Raw genomic sequence first — 27,875 nt, 5'->3', positions numbered from 1 at the left:
ATGCTAGTAAAGTGTAAGCGGTAGAAGCCTGCACAGTGGTCTGAACAAATGGCTGGTAACGCTTGGCAGTCGACTGTGTGGTGAGAACAGCACCGCGATATGCAGCGATGGTCACTTCTCCTTCTTCCTTGTGGGTAGCGGAAGGTCAGCTCTGTATCACGTGGGTGGATCTGCTGCCACATGTCTACTAGGTGCAGTTTATCCGCCAGGGTCTGGTCTTCATCGGACAGCACACAGTTAAACTCGCCTCCTGTTATGATTCGCTCAGAGTACCTCTGAAGCAGTTTGCTAATTTATCTACTGAACAAAGAATCCCGCTCTTTTCTGTTCTCTGTGTCTCTATCTCTCGAACAAGCGAGCGTCGTTGCTCTTCTCCACCGCAAGAACTTCCGTGATGATGATGATGTTTGATTAGTGGGGCGCTCAACTACGCCGTCATCAGCGCCCAGACAAAGTCACAGTTTTTACACAGTCCAATTTCTTTCACAATCCAATCTAGCAAATGTCATGAATGATGATGATGATGATGATAAAATGATGAGAACAATACAAACACCGTCCCCAGGCAGAGAAAATCCCCATCCCGGCCGGGAATCGAAGCCGGGACCTCGTGATCCAGAGGCAGAAACGCTAGCTACTAAACCACGAGCTTCGGACAAGAACTTCCGTGCTGGCGAATTTTCATACTCAGCTCCTGCTTCTCCATGGCTGATTTCTCCATCCGTTCCAACCTGCATTACCGTTTATTTTCCGTGATCCTGATGTCGATTGATCGCCCAGCCACTCCACCATAGACTTTTCTACGTGTGCATGGTATTCCGTATATTCCCGACATTACAAGTGGTTCCCTTTTCTCCTTTGCCTATCTGATACACTCTTCGATCTTCATTGTCGGTTTATAAATAGTTTTTATGCCATGTTTGCGCAATAGACGGGCGATTCTATTCGTCACTTTGGGTATCTACGGCAGAAAGCGCGTATCCGACATTTCTTTTTCCAATGTACCATTTCGCTGATGTGACTTTCTTATATGACTGGTGGATTATCCATCGCGCCTTAGACCGCTTTCCAGCTATACTATCTCATGTCTGAGGCGGTGAGGCTCACATATTCGCCTTGCACGCGTTACAGCGTATTAATCATCTCTGTTTTCTGGCTCGCGCGGGGGGTCTGACAGTTTGTGCCGGTATCAGTCTGCGAGTGTCGGTTTTCGATACACACTGTGTCTTAGTGTGTCCCAAATTCTCAACATCCCTCGCAACCCACACATCTAAAAGGGCACCTGTTGGTCCTTTTCTAAAAAAAATGGCTCTGAGCACTATGGGACTTAACATCGGAGGTCATCAGTCCCTTAGAACGTTGAACTACTTAAACCTAACTAACCTAAAGACATCACACACATCCATGCCCGAGGCAGGATTCGAACCGTAGCGGTCCTTTTCTACCTCCAAAGTAAATTTTCTCTTGGTATGGAGACTGTTCAGATGTCCTAGAAGACGCCGAACTGTTCCTCATCATGGCTCCACACAACGAAATTGTTGTCGACGTACCTGTACCACACATTAGGTTTACAAGGTGCCAAGTCCAGCTTTCGAAATGTTCCATGAAGCAGTTGACCACCGCTGGACTAAGTGGACAACCCTATGGCCACGTCTTCCAGTTATTCGTAGAAGTTGCCATTCCACATGGAACCCTTTTAGGAGCAGTTTATTTTTCTTTTTAACTGTATCCATGATCAATTATACAAAACAATTTTCAAGTTCAGTTTCTGATTGCATTAACGTCCAGTACATACAAATGCAATTAAGAATACCACGACAAGTTTCGTATAAAAAATTCTCATCTTTAGGTGCATAGTTTCCTGTGACTATTCAGCTACCCCCAAGTTAGCCTGTGCCGTGTAAGCAAAGGTATGTCCCGCTTCGTCAAGGAATTGTGAAATGAGTCTTTTGTGATCAGGAACCAATGGTGAAAAGTGGATATTTCAAGTTGTATGCAATCTTGAATGAGCCATGTGTGTGGGGCACGTGTTATTAAACTGCTTATGTTTCACAACGAACAAGTGCCTGACGCACCGACGCTTATGGAGCTACTTTGAAAAGAGTGCACAGTCATCTGTAATATGACCGCAGTCTTTATCACTGTTTGCAAATTATAATTGGTTATAAAAGATGTATCATTACGTACGTCAGAGACTTGCAGAAATGCGTTTAATGTATGGTGCAGCAGGACGTAAGTCCCGAAAAACTGAACGAGTGTTACGAAAAAGAAACGAGTGTTAGGAAAAAGTTTCGTCAAAGTCACCATCCTACTTGGAAGATTGATTGATGACCACACTGTTTAGTCAGTTAACCTTCGACCGACCAATACGTTTCTACTTGAAAGAAATTTAGCGCTGTTGACAGAAACTTACGAGTAAATGGATCGTTGAAGCCAACAGAGATCTGGCCAAGGTTTCCGACAAATTATAGTTTGTACGGTAGTAGAATTTGAGTAGCTGTTGTCGAATCGACCGCGGCAAGATTCGCCAATAACGTACAAGTGAATGACAAGCGTCATTTTTACAGTTAAGAGTTTTCGCTAAAAATTGCAAGTTAGATATACAATAAAAATTTTACATTAAACATCCAATACAATGCTACTTCAGATATGTTCAGTCTTATTGAGAATTGTCTGATAAGGAAAGTCTGTAAGTACCTCTGAAGACACACGTATGTGTTCAATGATTCTGTTACCGTCAGCAGTAATGTTTTAAAGCCTACCGTTAGAAGATCATTCTACGTCTCTGTTACTTCTATTGCTTGTTTCTTCATTGCTTTTGCTCAATAACGTCTCTTGCTGACTGTTCGTTCAAAGGAAACAGACTTCAGTACAAACCAAAAATATACTTAGTGCCTTCATCCCTCTGAACTCGGTGTTCCGCGTAACTGTCCTCACTAGATTCTTTTGCTGGCTAGCTAGGCACTTCGAGAAAGAGGAAGTTCTAATTGAGGAGGACACTTAGTTGTTTGCGGTAAGGAGTATGTACAAAAACAGCAGTGTCTGTGTTTCAGGAGAGTTGTCCTGTAAGGTAAGAAAATACAGAAGTGAGGCATAAACTGATCCTTACAGACTCAGGGTTTTCATTTGCGTAACAGGAAAATCGCTCCTGACAACACACAACTGCTCTATGTGTGCATTCCATGTCAGTTTTGTTTTCAAATGTATTTCAAACAGTCTAACTGGAATACACTCAGAGAAAATGCATACATTGGCTGCGAACGGACATTGATTGAAATCAGTGGGGAAAGTTGAAAAATTGTACCGAACCGAAATTCGAACCCACGTCTCCTGCTTACTAAGCAGATGCTCTGATCACTTTTTTTAATCTCCTGTTGTTCGTCATTGTTCGTTCCATATGCTTGGGGCGGACGTCTCATGACACCCGTTCACGTTCATCGTCGATCCATTCACTCAGCTTTTTATTACAGAGGGCAGCTGACCCTCTGACCGAACACGCTGAGCTACCGCGCCGGCGATCACTGAGGCATCCGGACACAGTGGGCACTGCAATTGCACAGACTACCCTAGCGCACCTCCCGTCAGATCCAAATTCTCAACTTATCCACACACTACTAAAGTAATGCCGTTTGTCCGTTAACCTCATTACTCGCGGCATTTCACCGATTCCTGTACGTGTTAGAGACTGGTATACAAGTGCACTGACGAGATCATTGGCCATCTCGCCTGAAAGTGTGGGTTGGGTTGGGTTGTTTGGGGGAGGAGAACTGATAGGGAAGTCATCGGTCTCATCGGATTAGGGAAGGAAGTCGGCCGTGCCCTGTCAAAGGAACAATCATCCCTGCATTTCCCTTTAGCGATTTAGGAAAATCACGGAAAACCTAAATCAGGATGGTCGGACGCGGGATTGAATCGTCGTCCTCCCGAATGCGAGTGCAGTGTGCTAACCACTGCGCGACCTCGCTCGGTGCCTGAAAGTGTGCGTAATATATATATATATATATATATATATATATATATATATATATATTGTATGTGTGAGAGTTTATGTTTGTATTCTTTCGGACATATCCCTTGATGTCTCAGAACGTGTCCTACCAACCGATCCCTTCTTCTAGTCAACTTGTGCCACAAATTTTTCTTCTTCCCAATTCTATTTAGTACCTCATCATTAGTTATGTCATCTACCCATGAAATCTTCAGGATTCTTTTGTAGCACCACATTTCAAAAGCTTCTATTCTCTTCTTGTCTAAACTGTTTATCGTCCATGTTTCACCTCCATAGATGGCTACAATCCATACAAGTACTTTCAGAAAAGACTTCCTGACACTTAAATCTATACTCGTTGTTAACAAATTTTTCTTCTTCAGAAACGCTTTCCTTGCCATCGCCAGTCTAGATTTTATATCCTCTCGACTTCGAACATCAGTCACTTTGCTGCATAAATAGCAAAACTTATTTACTACTTAAGTGTCTCATTTCGTAATCTAACTATCTCAGCATCACCTGAGTTAATTCAACTACATTCCATTATCCTCGTTTTGCTATTGTTGATGTTCATCTTATATACTCCTCTCAAGGCACTGTCCATTCTCTTCAACCATTCTTCCAAGTCCTTTGCGCTCTGTGATAGAAATACAATGTCATCGGCAAACCTAAGGTTTTTACTTCTCCGCCATGGATTTTAATTCATACTCCAAATTTTCTTTTGTTTCATTTACTGCTTGCTCAATATACAGATTAAATAACATTGGGGATAGGCTACAGCCCTGTCTGATGCCCTTCCCAACCACTGCTTCCCTTTCATGCCCCTCGACTCTCATAATTGTCATCCGGTTACTGTACAAATTGTAAATAGTCTTTCGCTCCCTGTATTTTATCAATGCGACCTTCAGAATTTGATAGAAAGTGTTCCAGTTAACCTCGTCAAAAGCTTTCTGGAAGACTACAAATGCTAGAAATGTAGGTTTGCCTTTCTTCAACATATTTTCTAAGATATGTCGGAGGCTCAGTATTGCCTCACTTGTTCCTACATTCCTATGGAATTCAAACTGATCTCCCCCGAGGTCGTCTTCTACCAGTTTTTCCATTCGTCAATAAAGAATCCGTGTTAGTATTTTGCAACCGTGACTTTTTAAACTGAGGGTTCGGTAATTTTCACCGCTGTCATCACCTATTTTCTTTGGGATTGGAATTATTATATTCATCTTGAAGTCTGAGAGTATTTCACCTGTCTCATACATCTTGCTCACCAGATGGAAGAGTTTAGTCATGGCTGTTTCTCCCAAGGCTATCAGTAGTTCTAACAGAATGTTGTCCACTCCCGGAGCCTTGTTTCGACTTCGTCTTCCATAGCTCTGTCGAATTCTTCACGCAGAATCGTGTGTCCCTTCTCACCTTCGTCTACATCCTCTTCCATTTCCATATATTGCCCTCAAGTACATCGCCCTTGTACAGACCCTCTATGTACTCCTTCCACCTTTCTGCTTTCCCTTCTCTACTCAGCACTGGTTTTCTATCTCTCTCTCTCTCTCTCTCTCTCTCTCTCTCTCTCTCTCTGTGTGTGTGTGTGTGTGTGTGTGTGTGTGTGTGTGTGAGAGAGAGAGAGAGAGAGAGAGAGAGAGAGAGAGAGACTTGATGCCCCCCCCCCCCCCCCCTGCTGGGTACGACCATGATGTGAGCGCTCCCACAGAACAACAAGAAAAGAGAAGTGCAACTCCTGTGTTAAAAGAGGGAAACACTGACCGACAGCGGCGCCTCTAGTGGTATGGAAATGAACTAAAAAAGGATAAACATTGCGGTTTGCATCCCTCCTAGCTTATGTACGCTGTTTTTTTTTCTTTTAATTTTCTTATCTCAGTTTTCTGGGCGTGCTATGTAATTATTTTGACTAGCATCATAATAAAATAACTGAAACACTGCTATAGCACATTGCAATACAACCGTGACAAACCTATTATTCAGGAATATTTGTAGTCTGATTTAGTTGCAACAATTTTATTTAGCTTCAGCTATTTAAGCTACAAGCTTGTTTCGACTTACTGTCAGTTTCAAGTGTTGCGTCTAGTTTTTATGATGCACAAAACATCCTCCATCTTCTGTAGGTTGATAGAAATCAGTATAAGTGCGTCAGTTTATAAGTTTATTTTTGACGTTTGCGTCTGACAGTCGCTACTCCTATGATGTTTTGTTGAGCAGAAAGTGTCAGGCACTAACGTCAAGAATATACTTGCAAAGTGACACACTTATATTGATTTCTATTAACATATAAAAGCTCCAGGATGTTTTGTGCGTCACAAAACTAGACGCAACAGTTGAAACTAACAGTAAGTCGAAAGAAGCTTCTAGTCTAAATAACTGTGACAAGCTAAATAAAAATTGTTGCAGCTAAATCCCGAATAATTTCATACTTTGACGTCTTATAAACTATGGGGTCAATGCAGAAAAAAACTATAATCAAGGGAATAATCGGCAGTTAAAGAGGTTAAATTAAGAAATCTTTATCACAGTATTAATTAATGAAGAATTCTAAAACTGTTACAACTATATTTCAGGACTATAATTTCTGAGTAATTGCCCAGGAAGCTTGCACTACTGACCATTAATTTCTTTAAAAAATGTTCTTACATGTTACGATTGTAATTGCCTCAACACAAAAAGAAGACATAAATACTAAGTACCCAAAATAGGAAAGGTGGATAAAAACAGTGAAATGAAAACAAAACTTACTTTTTATTTCTCAAGCAGACAGTAAAAATTTCACTATGAACAACAGTTTCACTTGATTCACTAGTGATATTAGAAATTTCACATGGAACATCTGCCACATGTTTCGGAAACACATCCCTGATTAGCCTATGCCTAGTTTTATTCATAGAATCTTCCTCGAAAAAATGATCTTCACAAACAAAATAAGTAGCACAATTCACATTAGGTGACAGTTCACAAACACTTTTCCATTTCAGAAACAATTCTTGAAGTTGTTTTGGAAACCTGTAGAAATGCTTGTTGCTAACTTTCTCCGTTGAACCGACGTAATATCCAGAGCAACATCCGGGGAATTTATAGGAGTATTTCAACATCAGTTTTTTGTATTGAATAATCTAAAAAAAAACATAGAATTCCTCGTTAAATAAAAGTAGCACTGATATATCAAAGTTATTTAAGTAAGGAAATGGAAATCACATACCTTTATCCACATAGAAGAGAATACTTTTCATTTATAGGCTACGAGATTATTTACTGAAAATTAAATGTTTTACCTTAGGATTAATTGCGGAAATTTTTTCAGCAGGAAATCTCTTCAATTCCACGGTGAATTTTATGAAATTTAAAGTAAAAAATCTGTTTATAATGAAGATGAGTAGTATGTAAATATGAAACATATACAAAGAAGACTGTAACCGCAGACTTCAGTACAGAGCAAGACGATATAATATCAACAACCGCCATTGGACAGCTGTCATTGGTCAATTCCAGCTTCGTTTGACCCCTAGCGCCTCTAGTGGTCTGGAAGGAACTACCTTGCTTGTTGCCTCTTCTCCCATATAGCTTTCACCCCCGTGAGCGCTCCGTCCGCCGCCACTGTGCTACTGCTGCGCTGTGTGTGTGTGCAGCAGGGGGCGGGCTCGTGGCCGCCGCTGGCGGAGGCGCGGCTGCGCTGCCTGTCGGGCGTGGTGACGGCGGTGCCGGGCGGCCGGCTGGCGAACCGCGTGCTGGAGTATGCGTCCGCGTGGTCGCTGGGCCGGCGCCACGGCCTGCGCCTCGCGCTGCCCGCCGGCGTGCTGCAGCCGCTGCGAGGGCTCTTCCGCAACCTCAGCGCCGCGCCGCTCAAGGCGCTGCTGGGCCGGCCTCCCTGCAGGGGCAGCGGGCTCTCCGAGCTGATGGTGCGTAATATTCACGGACACTGGCTCGTGTGCCAGGACACCACAGTTCATTGCGAAATCCACAGGCGATCCAACCGGGGAGTGCAGCAGGTCCACCGTATCCCAGCGACGGCCCCACAGAGGCCCTGAGGCTGAGTGTACCATCCATCACTAAGTGAATTGTATCAATGCCTGACAAAAAAAGTAAAACACCCAAAGGGGAGGAGGAAATGAAATGAAACTTCACAAGTTCAGAGAGTATTTAATGTTACTTTGGTGATTACAAAATAGAGTCCAATATATAAAGTGTACAGCAGCAAGATTTTGACACAACACATTTAACATACCACCCACATGAACCATGGACCTTGACATTGGTGGGGAGTGTTGCGTGCCTCAGTGATACAGATAGCCGTACCGTAGGTGCAACCACAATGGAGGGGTATCTGTTGAGAGGCCAGACAAACGTGTGGTTTCTGAAGAGCGGCAGCAGCCTTTTCAGTAGTTGCAGGGGCAACAGTCTGGATGATTGACTGATCTGGCCTTGTAACACTAACCAAAACGGCCTTGCTGTGCTGGTACTGCGAACGGCTGAAAGCAAGGGGAAACTACAGCCGTAATTTTTCCCGAGGGCATGAAGCTTTACTGTATGGTTTAATGATGATGGCCTCTTCTTAGGTAAAATATTACGGAGGTAAAATAGTCCCCCATTCGGATCTCCCGGCGGGGACTACTCAGGAGGACGTCGTTGTCAGGAGAAAGAAAACTGGCGTTCTACGGATCGGAGAGTGGAATGTCAGATCCCTTAATCGGGCAGGTAGATTAGAAAATTAAAAAGGGAAATGGATAGGTTAAAGTTAGATATAGTGGGAATTAGTGAAGTTCAGTGGCAGGAGGAACAAGACTTTTGGTCAGGTGAATACAGGGCTATAAATACAAAATCAAATAGGGGTAATGCAGGAGTAGGTTTAATAATGAATAAAAAATAGGAGTGCGGGTAAGCTACTACAAACAGCATAGTGAACGCATTATTGTGGCCAAGATAGATATGAAGCCCACGTCTACTACAGTAGTACAAGTTTATATGCCAACTAGCTCTGCAGATGATGAATAAATTGAGATAAGCCTCCACATCCTTACATTTGTCCTCTAGCCATCCCTGCTTAGCCATTTTGCACTTCCTGTAGATCTCATTTTGGAGACGTCTGTATTCCTTTTTGGTTGCTTCATTTACTGCATTTTTATATTTTCTCCTTTCATCAGTTAAATTCAATATTTCTTCTGTTACCCAAGGATTTCTACTAGCCCTCGTCTTTTGCCTACTTGATCCTCTGCTGCCTTCACTACTTCATCCCTCAAAGCTACCCACTCTTCTTCTATTGTATTTCTTTCCCCATTCCTAACAATTGTTCCCTTATGCTCTCCCTGAAACTGTATAACCTCTGGTTTAGTCAGTTTATCCAGGTCCCATCTCCTTAAATTCCAACCATTTTGCAGTTTCTTAGTTTTACTCTACAGTTCATAAGCAACAGATTGTGGTCAGAGTCCACATCTGCCCCTGGAAATGTCTTACAATTTAAAACCTGGTTCTTAAATCTCTGTCTTGCCATTATATAGCCTATCTGATACCTTCTAGTATCTCCTGGCTTCTTCCACGTATACAACCTTCTTCCATGATTCTTGAACCAAGTGTTAGCTATGATTAAGTTATGCTCTGTGCAAAATCGTAGCAGGTGGCTTCCTCTTTCATTTCTTACCCCCAATCCATATTCACCTACTACGTTTCTTTCTCTTCCTTTTCCTACTCTCGAATTCCAGTCACTAATGACTATTAAATTTTCGTCTCCCTTCACTATCGGACTAATTTCTTTTATCTCATCATACATATTATCATCATACATTTTATCTAGTTGGCATATAAACTTCTACTACTGTAGTGGGCGTGGGATTCATATCTATCGTGGCCACAATAATGCGTTCACTATGCTGTTTGTAGTAGTTTACCCGCCTACAGGAAAATTAAAGAGACCTTTGGAGAAAAGAGAACGACTTGCATGAATATCAAGAGCTCGGATGAAAACCCAGTTCTAAGCAAGGAAGGGAAGGCAGAAAGGTGGAAGGAGTATATAGAGGGTCTATACAAGGCCGATGTACTTGAGGACAATCTTATGGAAATGGAAGAGGATGTAGATGAAGATGAAATGTGAGATATTATACTGCGCGAAGAGTTTGACAGAGCACTGAAAGACCTAAATTGAAACAAGGCCCCTGGAGTAGACAACATTCCATTAGAACTACTGACGGCCTTGGGAGAGCCAGTCCTGACAAAACTCTACCCTAAGACTTCAAGAAGAATATAATAATTCCAATCCCAAAGAAAGCAGGTGTTGACAGATGTGAAATTTCCGAACTATCAGTTTAATAAGTCACGGCTGCAAAATACTAACGAATTCTTTACAGACGAATGGAAAAACTGGCAGAAGCAGACTTCGGGGAAGATCAGTTTGGATTTCGTAGAAATATTGGACCATCTGAGGCAATACTGACCCTACGACTTATCTTAGAAGATAGATTAAGGAAAGAAAAACCTACGTTTCTAGCATTTGTAGACTTAGAGAAAGATTTTGAAAATGTTGACTGGAATACTCTCTTTCAAATTCTGAAGGTGGCAGGGGTAAAATACAGGGGGCGAAATGCTATTTATAATTTGTACAGAAACCAGATGGCAGTTATAAGAGTCGAGGGACATGAAAGGGAAGCAGTGGCTGGGAAGGGAGCGAGACAGGGTTGTAGCCTCTCCCCAATGTTATTCAATCTGTATATTGAGCAAGCAGTAAAGAAAACAAAAGAAAAATTCGGAGTAGGTATTAAAATCCATGCCACGCGGGATTAGCCGAGAGGTCTGGGGCGCTGCAGTCACGGACTGTGTGGCTGTTCCCAGCAGAGGAGCGAGTCCTCCCTTGGGCATGGGTGTGTGTGTTTGTCCTTAGGATAATTTAGGTTGTGTGTAAGGTTAGGGACTGATGACCTTAGCAGTTAAGACCCTTAAGATTTCACACACATTTGATCATTTTTTAAAATCCATGGAGATGAAATAAAAACTTTGACGTTTGCCGATGACATTGTAATTATCAGAGACAGCAAAGGACTTGGAAGAGCAGTTGAACGGAATGGACAATGTCTTGAAATGAGGATATAAGATGAACATCAACAAAAGCAAAACGAGGATAATGGAATGTAGTCGAATTAAGTCGGGTGATGCTGAGGGAATTAGATTAGGAAATAAGACAGTTAAAGTAGTAAAGGAGGTTTGCTGTTTGGGCAGCAAAATAACTGATGATGGTCGAAGTAGAGAAGATATAAAATGTAGACTGGCAATGGCAAGCAAAGCGTTTCTGAAGAAGAGAAATTTTTTAACATCGAATATAGATTTAAGTGTGACGAAGTCGTTTCTGAAAGTATTTGTGTGGAGTGTAGCCATGTATGGAAGTGAAACATGGACGATAAGTAGTTTGGAAAAGAAGAGAACAGAAGCTTTCGAAATGTGGTGCTACAGAAGAATGCTGAAGATTGGATGGGTAGATCACATAATTAATGAGGAGATATTGAATAGAATTGTGGAGAAGAGAAGTTTGTGGCACAAGTTGACTAGAAGAAGGGATCGTGTGATACGACATATTCTGAGCCATCAAGGAATCACCAATTTAGTATTGGAGGGCAGTGTGGAGGGTAAAAATCTTAGAGGGAGACCAAGAGGTGAATACACTAAGCAGATTCAGAAGGATGTAGGTTGCGTCACCGGACTAAAAAGACCACAACAGCAACAGAAAACAGTGTGCATGCAGCGGCTTTATAGCCATACAGACGGGTCCTGTGGCAGGGCCGATGAATCGAGGCTAGACGCCATGAAGGGATCACCAATTTAATATTGGAGGGCAGTGTGGAGGGTAAAAATCGTAGAGGGAGACGAAGAGGTGAATACACTAAGCAGATTCAGAAGGATGTAGTTTGCGTCACTGGACTAAAAAGACCACAACAGCAACAGAAAACAGTGTGCATGCAGCGGCTTTATAGCCATACAGACGGGTCCTGTGGCAGGGCCGATGAATCGAGGCTAGACGCACTGCTGAGGAATGCGCAATGCGCAGGAGTCACGGGTGGTGGGCGTGAGTTGACCTTTGACAGATCTTTCGAGAAACGGCAAGCGACGTTTCTCACCAAATAGCAAGAAGGTGAATTTTATTGTCAGTGTGCGTGGATGTAGGCGGAGTTCTAGAATGTTACAGAAGAGTGTTCTGTATGGATTATGAACCCCAGGCGATTGGCTTGCAGCTTCGTGACCCGTATGGTGGGAGGCACTGCTTTTGTAACGGGTGCGAGGATTCGTTGCAGGGAGAGCACACGTGGATGCCGTGAACATTGCTGGAAACCAGCATATGGCGTGGAAACAGATTTCTCCTGCGGAGGTCGAAAGGGGAGACATTGTCTGGGGAGGAACTTAGAAACATCGCTGGAAAGAGCGTCGGTGAACAGTTTCCATGTTACAACTTACAAAGTATCGGTTTCACCACTGGGAACGAGTTAAGTCGTTTCTCTGTAAGCTAAATGACGATTATTTGTTTCTCCGTGGAGTCTGAGGAATGTTGAAGTTCGTTTCTGGGATTGAATACTTGAGTCAGTTTCTGTTCCTGCCTTATAAGCAAACAGAAATCTCGACTCGTGCTCAACTGGTAACGAAATAGTTTCAGCTGTAGGAGTTTGCGGATGATGTATTACGTCCACTGTGTAGACAGAATTTGTAGGTACGTAACGTTCATCCTCTACACGGCGACCTATGGCACCGAGCAGATCGACACTGAAGTATCACGCCTCCCAGCACCGTAAACGGTGATATACGCAACACGGGTCGGCAGTTAGGGAAAAATCACAGTGAATGTGTTGCGGTCCATTTGCTTCTGTATTGATTTTACACATTTATTTCGCTTACCTGTTGTTTGAAAATAAATACTATAGAGGGTAAAAACTGTAGAGGAAGATAGAGATTGAAATACATCCAGCAAATAATTGAGGAAGTAGGTTGTAAGTGCTACTCTGAGATGAAGTGGATGGCACAGGAGAGGAATTCGTGGCGGGCCACATCATACCAGTCAGAAGACTGATGAAAATAGAAAAAAAAAAAAATACACGTCTGGGACCAGCTAGGAACATCATCTCCGCCCCAGTGTCCATATTCAGGATATCAAGGACCAGTTACTATTCTTGCGACACTCTTGACACTTTGGATCTCGGAATATTGACTTCCCTAACGATTTCAGAAATCCTCACCACCTTACCTCAGGAGACGATACAACGGCCTTATGTCACCCTTCTCGCCGTATCAGTGCATGAATCCAGGCAACGTCATACTGCTAACTTTACTTTGTAATCACCGAGAAAACATCACATACCCTATCAATCTGTGAAGTTTCATTTAGTTTTCTCCTTCCCTCTTGGGTGCTTCACTTTTTTTGTCAGGCAGTGTATTTTCAGAATACAGAAGAATATCAAAAGAATTATATCTGGTGGCACTTACAGAACATTCTCCAGGGGCCTCGCCCAAAACCTTGGTATTGCAACATCAGAACTGCAAACAGCGAAATTTTGCTCGTTGTGCGTATTCAATGGAGTCAGAAGAATATGAATTAAATGTACATTTAGATGACAAAAGTCATGGCATAGCGATATGCACATGTACACATGGCGGCAGTATTGCGTACACAAGGTATAAAAGGGCAGCGCATTGGAGGAGCTGTCGTTTTTACTCAGGTGAGTGATGTGAAAAGGTTTCCTATGTGATTATGGCCACACGACGCGAGTAAACAAAACTCTGAACAAGGAATGGTAGTAGGAGTCAGATGCATGAGACATCCCATTTCTGAAATCGTTAGTGAAGTCAATATTCCGAGACCCAAAGTGTCAAGAGTGTGCCGAGAATACCAAATTTCAGGCATTACTCTTGCCACTGACAACGCAGTGACTGACGGCCTTCACTTAACTGCTGAGAGGAACGGCGTTTCCATAGAGCTGTCAGTGCTAACAGACAACCAGCCGAGCGTGAAATGATCACAAGACAAGTGTGGAACGTAAGACGATCGTATCCATTTAGGACAGTGAGGCGATATTTGGCATTAATGGGCTATGGCAACAGACGAATGACGCTAGTGCCTTTGCTAACAGCATGCCATGTGACCATATCGATTCGACCCTAGACGACTGGAAAACCATGGCCTGATCAGGTGAGTCCCGATTTCAGTTGTTAAGAGCTGATGGTAGGGTTCAAGTGTAGCACAGACCTCACGAAGCCATGGATACAAGTTGTCAACAAGACATTGTACAAGCTGGTGGTGGCTCTCTAGTGGTGTGGGCTGTGTTTTCATGGAATGGACTGGGTCTTCTGGATTTTCGGCAAGATGAAGACCATTTGCAGCCATTCATGGACTTCATGTTCCCAAACAAGGATGGAATTTTTGTGGAAGACAACGCGCCATGTCAGTGGGTCACAATTATTCGCAATTGGTTTGAAGAAAATTCTGGACAACTTGAGCGAATGATTTGGCCACCCAAGGTGCACGACGTGAAGCCCATGGATCATTTATGCAACATAATCTAAAGGTCAGTTTGTGTACAAAATCCTGCACCAACACCTTCGCAATTATGGACGGCTATAGAGACAGCATGGCTCATTATTTTTGCAGGGAACTTCCATCGACTTGTTGAGTCCATGCCCTGTCAAGTTGCTGCACTACGCTGGGCAAAAGGAGGTCCGACACGATATTAGAAGGTATCCTATCACTTTTGTCACATCAGTGTATATATGATTTGGGGGTATGGAGAGTGGAAAAATTTAGCACGCAGAGCCCTCAACTGCGACAGAAAAAGAATGGCTGTAACATGGACGGAAATCGAGTTGGCCTGAGTTGGATTAGAAATGGGGGTAAGTCATTCGACGCTACTTCAACTGTATACCTCTGGATGACCAGATTTTTCGATGGGTGAGATATCTGGAGAACGTGGTCGCCAAGGCTACACTTGAACACTGTCTGTATCGAGTTATGTCAAGACATCAAGGACAACGTGCAGCGTAGCCTTAGTTTTGGAAGATAACAAAGAACTCAAAGATAGGGCACAGTCATCAGAACTTAAAACTCCAATTGTGTAAGGTCTGTTGTACATGTTTCCGGCAGTATGAGAGAGAGAGAGACAATCGTGTTATGTATCATATGGCGTCCCATACCATCACTCCAGGTGCTGCGCCCATTAGGCCACATCCATTCTCGTAGACTATTCCATAAGCAGATATGTCCACTGTGGCACCGCAGGCATATCCACGGTTTGTCTGAAAATATGATGTGGTGCCACTCCAGTGTCTAGTGTTACCATTGGGCGCACCACTCTCGGCGTCGCCCTCTGCTAGTGTGCCCAAGAAGCTGCAACAGTGGTCGCCATGATGACAGTCTGCGTCGTTCCAGACCTCATCTCATTGTCCATGAGAATATTGTTTTGCTGCATACATGGCCAAGTAAATGTTGTGACTGCTAGATCCTGTACGACCAACCGAACAACATGTCTGTCCTCTCGAGCGCTAGTCATGTGGAGCCGCTAAGCTCCTGAGTGCCGTTGAGTATGACCATCTCGAACCCATCGTTTCCACCTCAGCGCGACGGTCTTCGAATCCCGACCAAAGCGAGCAACAGTATCGCCGAGCGATTAACTATAGTCTTGACAGGCCACAGGTAAACGTTTCTCGACAGGTGCTGGTAAATCTTTCTCCTTACACTAGGCACAAAACTATCTCACATGCAACTATAATTAAAATGCAATTTCTGAATCAGAAGTCCACTATGTAATCTTCCCCGATATACAAAATGTAGATGTTGTTGCTCCTATCTACTTTGCGCAGTTGCTGAATTGCTGATCATTTCAAAATCCAAGTGTTTTCTGCCGTCCATGCTAATTTGTCGTTAGTGGTATGTCGCCCTCATGGTGCTGCAGTTTTAAATAGTGTACTTCACACTTCTTGGCAGATTAAAACTGTGTTCTGGACATGGAAAGTAACAGAAAGGTACTGCCAGAATAGCTGCCTTGTTAGCTCAGATAGTGGGAGTTCAGCGGGTATTGGGGTTTTAGCGCCAGTGTGGTTCACAGTTTTAATCCAGCAGCAGGTCAGAATCTTCATTCGGTTCACGGTCTTAATCTGCTATGAATTTTGGCTCAAATGTGCCTAGAAACTGCCTCTGTAACGGTGCAAAGGCATGGCGCCCTACTTCGTCACACTCGGGCTCACTGACAGTTCAAACAGCAAGATGTTGACACGTGTAAAAAAGAGACGGCAGCTCAGAAGTACAAGTGAGGTGTAAGGTGCCTTAATGACGTGGGCCGGCCGCGGTGGTCTCGCGTTTCTAGGCGCGCAGTCCGGAACCGTGCGACTGCTACGGTCGCAGGTTCGAATCCTGTCTCGGGCATGGCTGTGTGTGATGTCCTTAGGTTGGTTAGGTTTAAGTAGTTCTAAGTTCTAGGGGACTGATGACCACAGCAGTTGAGTCCCATAGTGCTCAGAGCCATTTGAACCATTTTTGAACCTTAATGACGTCACATTGGCTCCAGATTTCATCACAATTATGCCCAATGCCATCGTAAACGTCTCACACGATGGTAAGGTCATGACACCCCTGTTACCCACATCTCACCGTTTCTTTTGACCCCTCTGCGATGGAGGTCTGAATGGCGACATCAAGCATTGAAATCAAGCTGTTTTCTTATGACTACGTTTTTAAAATAGTACGTTAAGAGGCAGAATTATAACGCCACCTTATAGCGTAACTGAAGGTGAAGAAGAACGGAAAGAGACTAGCCAAACAGCTTGGTTCGTTTCAGGCTGTAGGCCCCTTTGAATCTAATTTCAAACTTGTGCATAGCAATGGAACATAACTACAGGGTTCCAAACAAGTGATATTTTTATGCACACTGTACATGTGCTTACATAGTTTGTGTCATCGTTCTCTGGGCTGTTAGGGACGAAAGACGCAGCATCTGATACTTGGTGGAAGGCGTCTTTGACTAATGTGGAGCTAACAAGCAGATCGCTCTAGAACCATCTAAAGTTGGTTGCATTTGGAGGCTACTATGCTCACTTAATAGCTGGTGACTTTCTCAAGACTGACTGCTTTCCACCAACTGTTCGAAATAAAATTGTGAAAAATGGTAATAGGAAGCCATAATGTCCAGAGGAAGGAAGATTAGAATTTAATGTCCCTTTGACAATGGGATGATTATAGGCAGAGTAGAGGTTCGGATTACGAAACCGTATCAGCTGTGCCCTTTTTGAAGGAACAATTTGCCTAAAACGACATTCGTAAATCATGGAAAATCTAAATCTGGAGGTTTGGACACAGATTTCAACAGTCGTCCTCCTGAATATGAATTCAATACGCTGAGCACTGCTCCACCTTGTTCGGTCATCCTAGAGCAGTGACATTAGTGAAAGAAAGAATGACCAATGAGAGTTCTTGCATTCCACTAATGAGGCTGTGAGGCTGACAGGTCAGAATCTTTAAACAGTTGAGGGGATTGTTGGTAGTCCATGGGATCCAAGAGCAAAGCGGCACCTCTTATTGATATAGCCCTTGGAGTTGAGGCTGTTTCTGATGTCGATTACTAGCGATTTTTCTGATTTATAGAATTTTTTTTTTTAAATTGAGAGCGAAGAAGTACGTTTCTTGGAACAAGCGTGGAACTCTGCTCACTCACTTTCCAGTTTTCTAAGCGAGTTTCGCGTGCACGCTCTAAGTAGGGAGAGTGCTCAAGCAGGGCATGAAGCCAATGGCTAGTTAGAGGTGCTGTTTAATGGGACGGACTTTGCGAGGTTTATTATTTGGACATTGAGCCCAGGAAGTTTTTAGTTTTACGCCATAAATTTTAGAGTAACATTTTAAAGTGTTTCAGTTGCTCATTTTAAACAACATACTGTAAATCGAATATCGTGTTTACTCTGAGCTGTGTGCTTGTTGTAGGTGCTTCGCCACTCAGCCTCTGATGCTCAACTGTACCCTGTGAAGCGATACGTCTCATGGGCGGCCAGACACAGCCAACCAGTCGTTCTCAGGTGAGCATATGCGTATGTACAGTTCGCGTATCACAAGTGACACACAGAGTAACTCACTCAAAGTGATTCTGTCAGAAAAATGGATTAGCCATCTTCATCCCCGCCCCAGACCATGCCCACCTTCGCCCCCAGATGACGTCACGTGTTTTACGCAGCCTGTACTTGGGCCCCAGCCCCCTCCCCCCTCTTCACCCTCCCCCTCCCCCAATCTACCCTACTGGTGGAAATTTCGAATTTTTGCGGAAATTTCGATTTTTTGCTGGCATTCCGAATTGTGGTGCGAAATTCTTTGTCCCAGGGCTGTGCCGTCATCCTACCCCACCCTCACCCAGGAATTAGCGGGAAATAAGCAGTGGCAGTGCCCCTTCCGGGACTCGAACCCTGATTCTACCAGATGGAAAGCCCAAGTGCACCCCTCAACACAAGAAAATTGTCCAGATGCCGGAGAGGAAGGTTAGGTTAGTTATTTATTTTGGTCGGGAACTGACGCAAAGATTGGTCCTAATTACGTAATTATCATAAAGATTCGGCCTAATTACACAACCATATGTACAGCGCTACACAAGGACGGTATATAATCGCAATACAACTCAAAAACTGATGACGCCATACAACTGGTGTTATCCTGCTGGGAAAAAACTTCGCAATACCACTCGAAAGTAGTGACAGACACACTCAAACTTTACCATACACCTACAAGTTGGTAGGAAAAAGGCAGGAGTGTAAGTTACTATCTATATTCTTTTTGGTGGGAAATAAGTTCCACTGACGAGATACTGGTGTTGGTCAGAGAGGAGTTTAAACCACCCTACAGCCCAGCTAATCTAAGCCAATACACGCTATCACAACTGATGGAAAAAATGTGTCACTGTTCTAATTACACTTCGAAAATGTCGTGAAAAAAAAAAAAACCAACACTCATAATGAACGGGTTGTAATGCAGCACATGGGCTGGGGAAAATCGTCGTCCTAATATACTGCATTGGGGTGGGGGTAGTTGAACCTGCGTTCTCCTCGATGTACAATTACAAACTGCCGAAAATCGAGGCCCTCTCACCTCCCCTCATGCCTCCCTCTCCCCCCCTCCCCACTTCCTACATTCATCCACCTACGGGGAGGACACATGCTTCTTCAAACGACCAGATGCTCTGCAGAGCGTCTCCCTCCACTGCTGCCTGCCCTTTGCTATTTTTCTGCAGCTCATCTGCCGACCCCTCTACAGCCGCAGGGCTCACCAGGCCCTCTGTGGTCACTCGTGATGCGCGGCATGCCTTGAGGCGACGGTACTAAACAACACAAAACGGAAATTTACAGCACAATCCCGCCCATCCAGAGAACGCTCTAGATGGCTTTTTGAAAAGTCGGCTGCTTGTGAAACAGGAACTTCCACCTAAAGCAAGCACAGCCTCACACTGCAGTGCCTTCAGTACAAAGCATGATGCTGGCATCCCTCAGAACGAAACTGTGATAAATTAGTAATAGCCTGACCGAGGGTTGTTTGTCTAAAGGGAGAGCTGTGATCTCTTACGGAACTCGTCCGCAGTAGCCCGCGATCCTGCACAGGACTTTTTAATGTCAATGTGACTCCTATAATGAAGCAACTGTTAAAAAAAGGAAACACAATCGCAACGATAATAAATGTCCTCCTTCCACGAAAATAGGGGAAGTCCATTTTCTTTTAGTTTTATGAGCAAAATCGGTATAGTTTTTACGTTCGACTGTAGCATACAATTATTTTTTGACGTCCAACGAAGTGCACTGCTACCAATCACAAATGATCAGCAGAGACATGTCCACCATGTGTAAAATCAGGAAAAAACTTCGACTGTTTCTCTGCGAAAATTACCGATCACCGATGTTCTCGTTATCTCGAAACCGTCATCGGACTAAAAAAAAGCTAGAATTTAAACTCCAAAGAAAAAAATAATCTATATTAAGCTATTTATTTCAGCTTGTTGTACAAATTACACGACCTGAGAGCATCTCTCGCGTTCAATGTCTGTAAATAAACTGTCATGCACGTGTGTATTACAAACATTTCAATGTTTCATGCCATTGGCTCAGATGTCAGAAGAAAACACATTCACTTTACGTTTGACAACAACAAGCTATAATTCAAGAGAACATAGCTGTTTTGTACGCTATGACAGGTCCCATTTTACCAATGCAATGCTATATCTCACTAGACTTTACGGAACAAATCGTGAGACCCTGTCTCACTCTGTGTAGGTGGGAGACTGAAACTTCGTTAAAAGATATTGCTGCAACGAAAAAAAGGAACACCTGTCAAGAATCATACCGTGGCGCCCTCGCCATCTCCTTCACTCACCACGTGGCATGTCATCGACGTCAATTTGATAGGCTAAGTAATTAAATTGATCATGGTGGGAATTTTTTTTTTTTTTTTTTTTTTCGGTAGTCGGATTGCACTCACCAGGTAGGTCAAATCGGGAAACACGGAGGGAATACCGTGGTTATTTTCGAGGAATACTATTGAGAACCGACATTTGAAGCTGACTGCAAAGAGATTCTACAGCCCACACCATACATTTTCCGTGAGAACTGCGCTCTTAGAAATACGATCGTAGCAACTATGTTACCGCCACCCTGCATAAATACGGTCTTGAGTCTACAGGCACACACACGAGTCTCTCTGATAGTGTGACGCTTTCAGGTAGAAATGCTGTCGGCGATTTGGAATCAAGTCTATCCATTCTACTACATACTTGCGTCTGATCCTGTAGAGACGTATTTTAATGATTACAGCCACTGGTGAATCATATTCGTGCCACTCTCATATCTCGCCTCTGGATCTTGGTCATGATCGAAGTCGCTTCAACAGACCGGTGTAATGTTTCATTACCTTTACTGTAGAATGACCATATCCATCACACGAGAGGGTTCCTGTATTGTTCCTTCATAAACAGTTTAATACATTGTTTTATCGGTTGTCATACACCCAATAAGTGTACACAGCCATACACACTGTTTTTTCTACCATGACTTAGAGATCCCTATCAGCTGCTGCCAAACCAACAATAACACGTATCGATCGTCTGGCTCTGACAGAAACCTGAACATCGCATGGCATAAACTGTACAGTTACCCCAACATAGCCTGGTAGAAATAAAACACAGAGGCGATGTTTCTCATTGACAAAAAATGTGGAACACATCGCAACATATGGAAACTGGAAGAGTTTGCCGTATTGTAGAGCGCTTCCAACAGCTATTCGAAGGTGATGACATATACAGTTAATCTCATCTTTCCCATGGACAGGGTAGCGGATGTCTCGATGCTCCATTTCGAAAAGCATTGTTCCTTCATTTTGCATTAATGTACATGATTACTGTTCTAGTGTTGACACCTGTGGCATGGTACAAATAAAAAGAGGTGTTGTCATCTTATTGGTGTAAAAGAAAATAAAAATATGTGGTGGACATCGCAGCATATTGAAATAGGACCAGTCTGTAGCATTGAGGAACGCTACCAAACAACTGTATGGAGGTGATGACCTCTACATTTAATCCCATGCTCCACAGTGGCAAGTAGCAGATATCTGGTGTTCCGACAAAGCTCCCTCCACTCCCTCCATCTCAACCGAGTGGTGTCAGTCAATCATTGTGCGGTAATCATCAGCATACCCAGTGGACGGTCGGGATGGGAAAGACACCATTGATATGGAACAGTAAACTGTAATACACACTGCAGTTGACAGAGAGATCAGTTTTACCCAGAAGTTGGAGAGAGCTATATCTACCACAGTCTGCAACCCGTGTAGAAACGGAGTGAGCTGAGTTAATGCTGTAAGACCGTGTTTTTACCACTCGGTGGAAATGGGAACATGTTGTCGTAGCTCCATCATCTGTGTACGATGTGTAATGTCAGTGCCAAATGAAGCCTGCTCCTGGAACACAACGTAGTATAAAAGATGGTAAGAACAGATACGGTGCTGTTTCTTATTGGGAAAATTAGGAAGCCTCAACATCATACAGGTACTGCAGTCTGAAGCAGAACCGCATCCCTCAGGGTCCATTCACATCTATCATCCACACATTCTATCATCGTTATTCTGTACCATCCAACAGAGAACATTTACGAACTATAAAAGCTGCAATAACTTCATCTGATAGATTTTTACCACATCTCTCTCTTTTGATATATGGAGAACGAATACCGTCTACATGCTGGCATTGAGCATATGTGGCGATCCTATTAAATATACAGGTATTGATCCATTAGAGCAGGCAGCCAGTGATCGACATCTCTTGCACAGACCGGTGTGAAGTTCCTTTGCCTGTACTGTAAGAGAAACTTCTTCCACAGATTGTCAGTCGCAGGGAAGGGTCCCTGTTTCATTGTTTGATACACCACTTTTTCTGCTGCAACACACTTCGTACATTTATTTATTTTTTCCGCCACGACTTCGATGTCTGTGTGTGATTCTAAACTGACATTAACACGTTTTGGTCCATTGGCATCCCCAGAAAACTAGATATCGCACGGTGTAAATCATGTTGGTGCTGCTGATCCCGCAACACACCCACACACTGGGTGACTGAAATAAAAGACATTCAGAACATAAGGGAACTGGAAGAGTTTTGAGGCATTGTGGAGCGTTTCCAAATTGGTGTGTGAAGGCGATTGACGACCTCTACATTTAAACTCATCATTCACAGTGACGGGATAGTTGTAGCCGCTGTGCTCCGCTTGATGCATTCCTCATATTGCTGCCTTGCACACTATCACTGTTTCAGTGTTAGCCATCCCTGGAAGGTGTTGCTTCCTCCACCAAGACTCTTTCTCCATATCAAACAAGCGATGTCAGTCAATCACTATGTGGTAATCAACAACGTACCAGTGGACTTTTAAGATTGAAAACGACACCGTCGATATACTGTATTAATAAGAATCATAGTTTGTAGTGCGATCAGTTTTAGCAATTTTATCGTAATTTCAATACCGACCAATGACACGGCAGCATGCTCTCCAGTTTCTGTATCTTCGCTAAACAGCGCCTCCACTGCTTTGCGAGTACCATCGCGAATGTAAATAGACGACTGTGCAGTACGTTCATTCATTGTTAATTCTAGAAAATATACACCAAAGAATACGGGACAGCAACCTATATATCTCCAGCACTTCGATCATAGTGAATAATTTACGATCTTTCGCTACATGGGTGAGAGTCACAGTGAAACTTCCCCTTAGAAAAATTAATGAATTACTGTGCTAATAAACCTCTTACATTATTTGATTTTCAGACAGCTGAGCAGAACTGAACGTACTCAGACATTTCTCTCTTTACTTGAAAAAAGAGACAGCATTGGTCGTATATTTTTACTATTGCAAAATCGATTTTCTGTCACTGAGTGACCATCTTCAGTGCTATATTGTACAACTTAAATTGGGATGCACTGTTGACACTATGCTTACGGCGATCACATCGCCGTAAGCATAGTGTCAACAGTGCATCCCAATTTAAGTTGTACAATATAGCACTGAAGATGGTCACTCAGTGACAGAAAATCGATTTTGCAATAGTAAAAATATACGACCAATGCTGTCTCTTTTTTCAAGTATACCTGTTATCTGGTCGTTGTGCACAAGACAACATGGAGTCGCCAATCAATAATTTCTCTCTTTACTTATTCTGATCAACACTAAACTGACACACAATATTTTTAGCGCAACGCAATCTGACTTTCAGTAATCCCTACAAAAGAATGGCCCTGACTAACAATAACCTATACCTTTTGTGAATCACTTACCTCACAAAAATCTTCGTTACCCGAACTACTGCAATACAGCGAGCGCCAATACTACCAGCTAAATAAAAGATTCTAACTACTGAAGGCACTAACTACTGATAGGCATAGTTAGCAAATGAAAGATTTTGATAGAGAACAAACAATGTATTTACCTTAATAGTGTTCAAAAGTTATAATATATATAGCAGTTCATGACATCCAGTCTTACAAATTTACTGCCTCTGATGGACACACGTCCAGATCATCCGCTCTCAAAACTCCACCATCTCTCTCCCACATCCACCACTGCTGGCGGCTCACCTCCAACTGCGCAACGCTACGCGCTGTTAAACAGCCAACTGCCCAGCGCCACGATGGCGAATATTCCAACAATGCAAACCAGCCACAGACTGCACACAGCACAGTCAGTGATTTTCATCTAGAGCGCTACGTGGCGTTACCAACATAAAAACCTAAAGAGCCTACTTACAACAGGACATTCTCGCATTCTTGGGATAAAGTTAGATACTGAAGATCTCGCATTGTCTTTGACCAATGCTCCCTGCAGCTCTGGCACCGATTTAATCTGCAGCTGATCAGATGTGGACCGCTACATTCCACGTTTTGTGTAGGAACAGTGCAGACCGAGGCAGTAACTGCTGTCCTGAACTCATCCAAGAGGACAAGATGTCTCCAGATGTGCGAATGTTGAGGAGGTTAGCACCCCTTATCGGTGTATAGTAGATATGAATCTGTTGTGATGATATAACAGACGGTTAAGAACAGGAAACGGGTGCTTTTTATGCATAATGGAGCGTCAGACGGACGGAGTTTGTGCAAACACATGCACTCCTAAGGCTACAGGGTTCTGCACTTAAAATACGCTGTAATGTTATATCTTTGCGCTTTCCGATTTATTAGTCGTATGGAATGCAACGCGGCTACAATAACAATGTAAGAAATATATTTCCAGAGCATGACATACATTCTCCTTGCAGGTTTCTCTAACATATTCTATGGTGATAAACTGTAAAATGAAAAAGTACTTCCTTAAAACATCGATTGCTTGTGATATACATACAGTATAGCTTTCCAGAGGTGTATAGCTCCCACTGTTCACATCCGATCACGGTTCAGAAATTATACTATGCTCGAATCAGTCCTATATAAAATGATAGTTAGTTACAAAGAAAGAGACAAACGCATAGCAGCGGTGTTTGACAAGTGAAATTACACGTCATGCAGTCACTAACTCCGTAAACAGGATATCTGTCAACCAGATGTATACACGGGGATTGTAGTACCTCGGATACACCTGTCGCCAACTTAGAATCACCGCAGTTATGTAACTGAAGACTCGATTTTATGCCCAAATGCGGCAGGGGAATGGAGTACGTCACATAAATGTTCGTTCGTCTAAGGAATATGTCGAGACAAGATGGAAGTCTTCTGATGAGCGAGAGGTTTGCTGTTAGCGATCGCGAGTAGGCAGTGCTCGAAGTCACACACATGCGAGTAAAACGCAGGTTATATCACACAACTGATGCATCCCGACAGAGTAAAAGAAAAAATGGTCAAATGACCTGCAACAACATGTCCCTCTACCTCTAGAATGCATCATCAGTCTACCATTAAATCATACCTCATTACATCTCAACCGATCATTCCATCCACTCTCTGTCATCCTTTAATGCATATTCACGTAAGTTTAGAGGCAGATGGTTCTTTTTCTTTCCAGGAAAGCATCAAAGACAGCTGTCAGCTTGTGCGTGTCACTATTACATACAGCAGAATGTTGCCTCGACGAAAAATAAAAGACTCTTTCCCCAGTTCCCAGTGCTTCCATCTCAACGTTTTCCCGTATTCCTCTTGCTGTCGTATACTCTTTCCCAAGTACAAGAATTGTTCTGCAACATTCAGAAGCTATGCCAGTACTCCCTCAATTTCCCCGTATTTCGGCATATTTTCCCTCAATTTATACGTATTTTCAGTCATTTTATAGATTTTATCTAGTTTCTATCCATGCGATCACGACATCAGTTCTAGTTCCGTGTTCTAAAATTTCTTGTAAATGTAGTACAGCTGCCAACACCTAGCGCAAATGCACTATTTTTCTGGCCGGGCGGTATAAGTATAGCACTGTACTCGAATGCATCCAGTCACCTCCAACCGCATATTCTACAGCTGCAGCACGGTTGCTCTGTTTCCTGTATGTATGTGTCTGTGTGTGTATGTCTGTGTGCCGCAGATGGCTGACTCTCATTATTAATTTAATTACTTAGCCTATCAAATTGATATCAGTGCCACCTGGTGGGTGGAGGAGATGACTAGGGCACCACTAGTATCATTCTTGACAGGCGTTTCTTTTTTTGTCGTTGCAGCGATATCTTTTAACGAAATTTCAGTCTCCCACATACACAGGGTGAGACAGGCTCTCACGATTTGTTTCGTAACCGCTAGTATGATATAGCATCCCATTGGTAAAAGGGGACTTACCATAGTGTACAAAACAGCTACGTTCTCTTGAATTATAGCTTGTTGTCGTCAAACGTAAAATGAATGTGGTTTTTCTCCGACATGTGAGCCGATGGCGCGAAAGATTGTCTGAAATGTTTGTAACACACACGTGCATGACAGTTTATTTACAGACACTGTACGCAAGAGACGCTCTCAGGTCGAGTGGAGACTGTCTCTCAGAAAGGTGTAAAGTGAATTTTTATTTGCTTTTTTGAATAGGTATCTTTTTCGTTTATTTCTGGAGGATTTGGGGGTTACAATAGTTAATCTCGCTACGTCAACCCTGTGTTCACTAATCCCTGTATCCGTTTTGGTGCTCGTTATTAACTCAGGATTATTTGTTGCAAAGAGGTCAAGTGTGTTTTCACAACCGTTTACTATTTGCGTGGGCTCATGAAATAACTGCTTGAAATAATTTTCAGCGAATGCGTTTAGCACAATTTCGGATGATGTTTTATGTGTACCTCCGGAATAAAATATGTATTTTCGCCAACATGTCGAGGGTAAATTAAAGTCACCACCAATCATAGTCGTTTGAGTCTGGTACGTGTTTGAAATCAAACTCAAGTTTTCTTTGAGCCTTTCAGCAGTTGTATCATCTGAACTGGGAGATCGGTAAAAGGATCCAATTATTATTTTATTCCGGTTGCCAACAATGACCTCTGCCCATACTAACTGACAGGAAGTATCTACTTCAATTTCGCGACAAATTAAACTACTTCTGACAGCAACAAACACGCCACCGCCGACCGTGTTTAGCCTATCCTTCCGGAACACCGTTAGGTTCTTCGCAAAAATTTCGGCTGAGTTTAACTCCGGCTATAACGATTTGAGCATCAGTGCTTTCTATTAGCGCTTGGAGCTCTGGTAATTTCTCGACACAGCTACAACAATTTACAACTGTTATACCGATGGTTCCTGTATCTACGTTCTTCCTCTGTTCGGCCTGCACCCTTTGTGATTGAAGCCCTTTTTGTGATATCCCGAGACCCTGTAACCTAAAAAACCGCACAATCCACGCCCATGTTACCCGCGTAGCCGCCTCCTGCGTATTAGTGGACTCCTGACCTATTCAACGGAACCCGAAATCCAACCATCTTTTTAAACCTGCAGCCTACACGGTCGCAGAACCGCCTGAGCCTCTGATTCAGACCCTCCACTCGGCTCTGCACCAGAGGTCCGCAATCGGTCCTGTCGACTATGCTCCAATTGTCAGCTCTGCTTTCGTCTCGCAAGCAAGACTGACAGCCTTTACCACTTCTGTTAGCCGCTCGAAACCAGAGAATCTCTTCTGATCCAGAGTGACACACATCATTGGTACCGACGTGAGCCACCACCTGCCGTTATTCTATCTTCTACTGTTGCTTCATTATTATTCAGTTTCTTAATTGCTATCCTGCTGAGTTACTTCAATTTCTACTTCCTTTACACCTTCTGCTATTGTTGCTCGTGGGAACGTATTTTCAGGATCTTCAGTATTCAGCAAGTGTTCGAAATACTCCCTCCATCTGTCCAGAATGCTTTGATTGTCCGTTAACATATTTCCATCCTTGTCATTAACGACTAACGCCTCATTTCTTTGACCGTTCCTCACATGGTTC

At 43.2% G+C, this 27,875-nt stretch overlaps 1 protein-coding gene across 1 annotated transcript in view; it reads left to right on the top strand.

Annotated features, from left to right (window-relative positions):
• The window catches only part of LOC126235018 (galactoside alpha-(1,2)-fucosyltransferase 2-like), a 95,294-nt gene that overhangs the window by 13,069 nt on the left and 54,350 nt on the right, over positions 1-27,875 (top strand). The window contains exons 2-3 of the mRNA XM_049943753.1: positions 7,618-7,887; positions 17,916-18,007. Of these exons, the coding sequence (XP_049799710.1) occupies positions 7,618-7,887; positions 17,916-18,007 (362 nt within the window). The remainder of the gene's footprint in view (positions 1-7,617; positions 7,888-17,915; positions 18,008-27,875) is intronic.

This window comes from Schistocerca nitens, chromosome 2, assembly GCF_023898315.1.
Source record: "Schistocerca nitens isolate TAMUIC-IGC-003100 chromosome 2, iqSchNite1.1, whole genome shotgun sequence".
In the NCBI taxonomy this organism is placed as follows: Eukaryota; Metazoa; Arthropoda; class Insecta; order Orthoptera; family Acrididae; genus Schistocerca; species Schistocerca nitens.
Note: the sequence above shows the minus strand (reverse complement) of the source record. Positions and strands in the feature narration are given on the sequence as shown.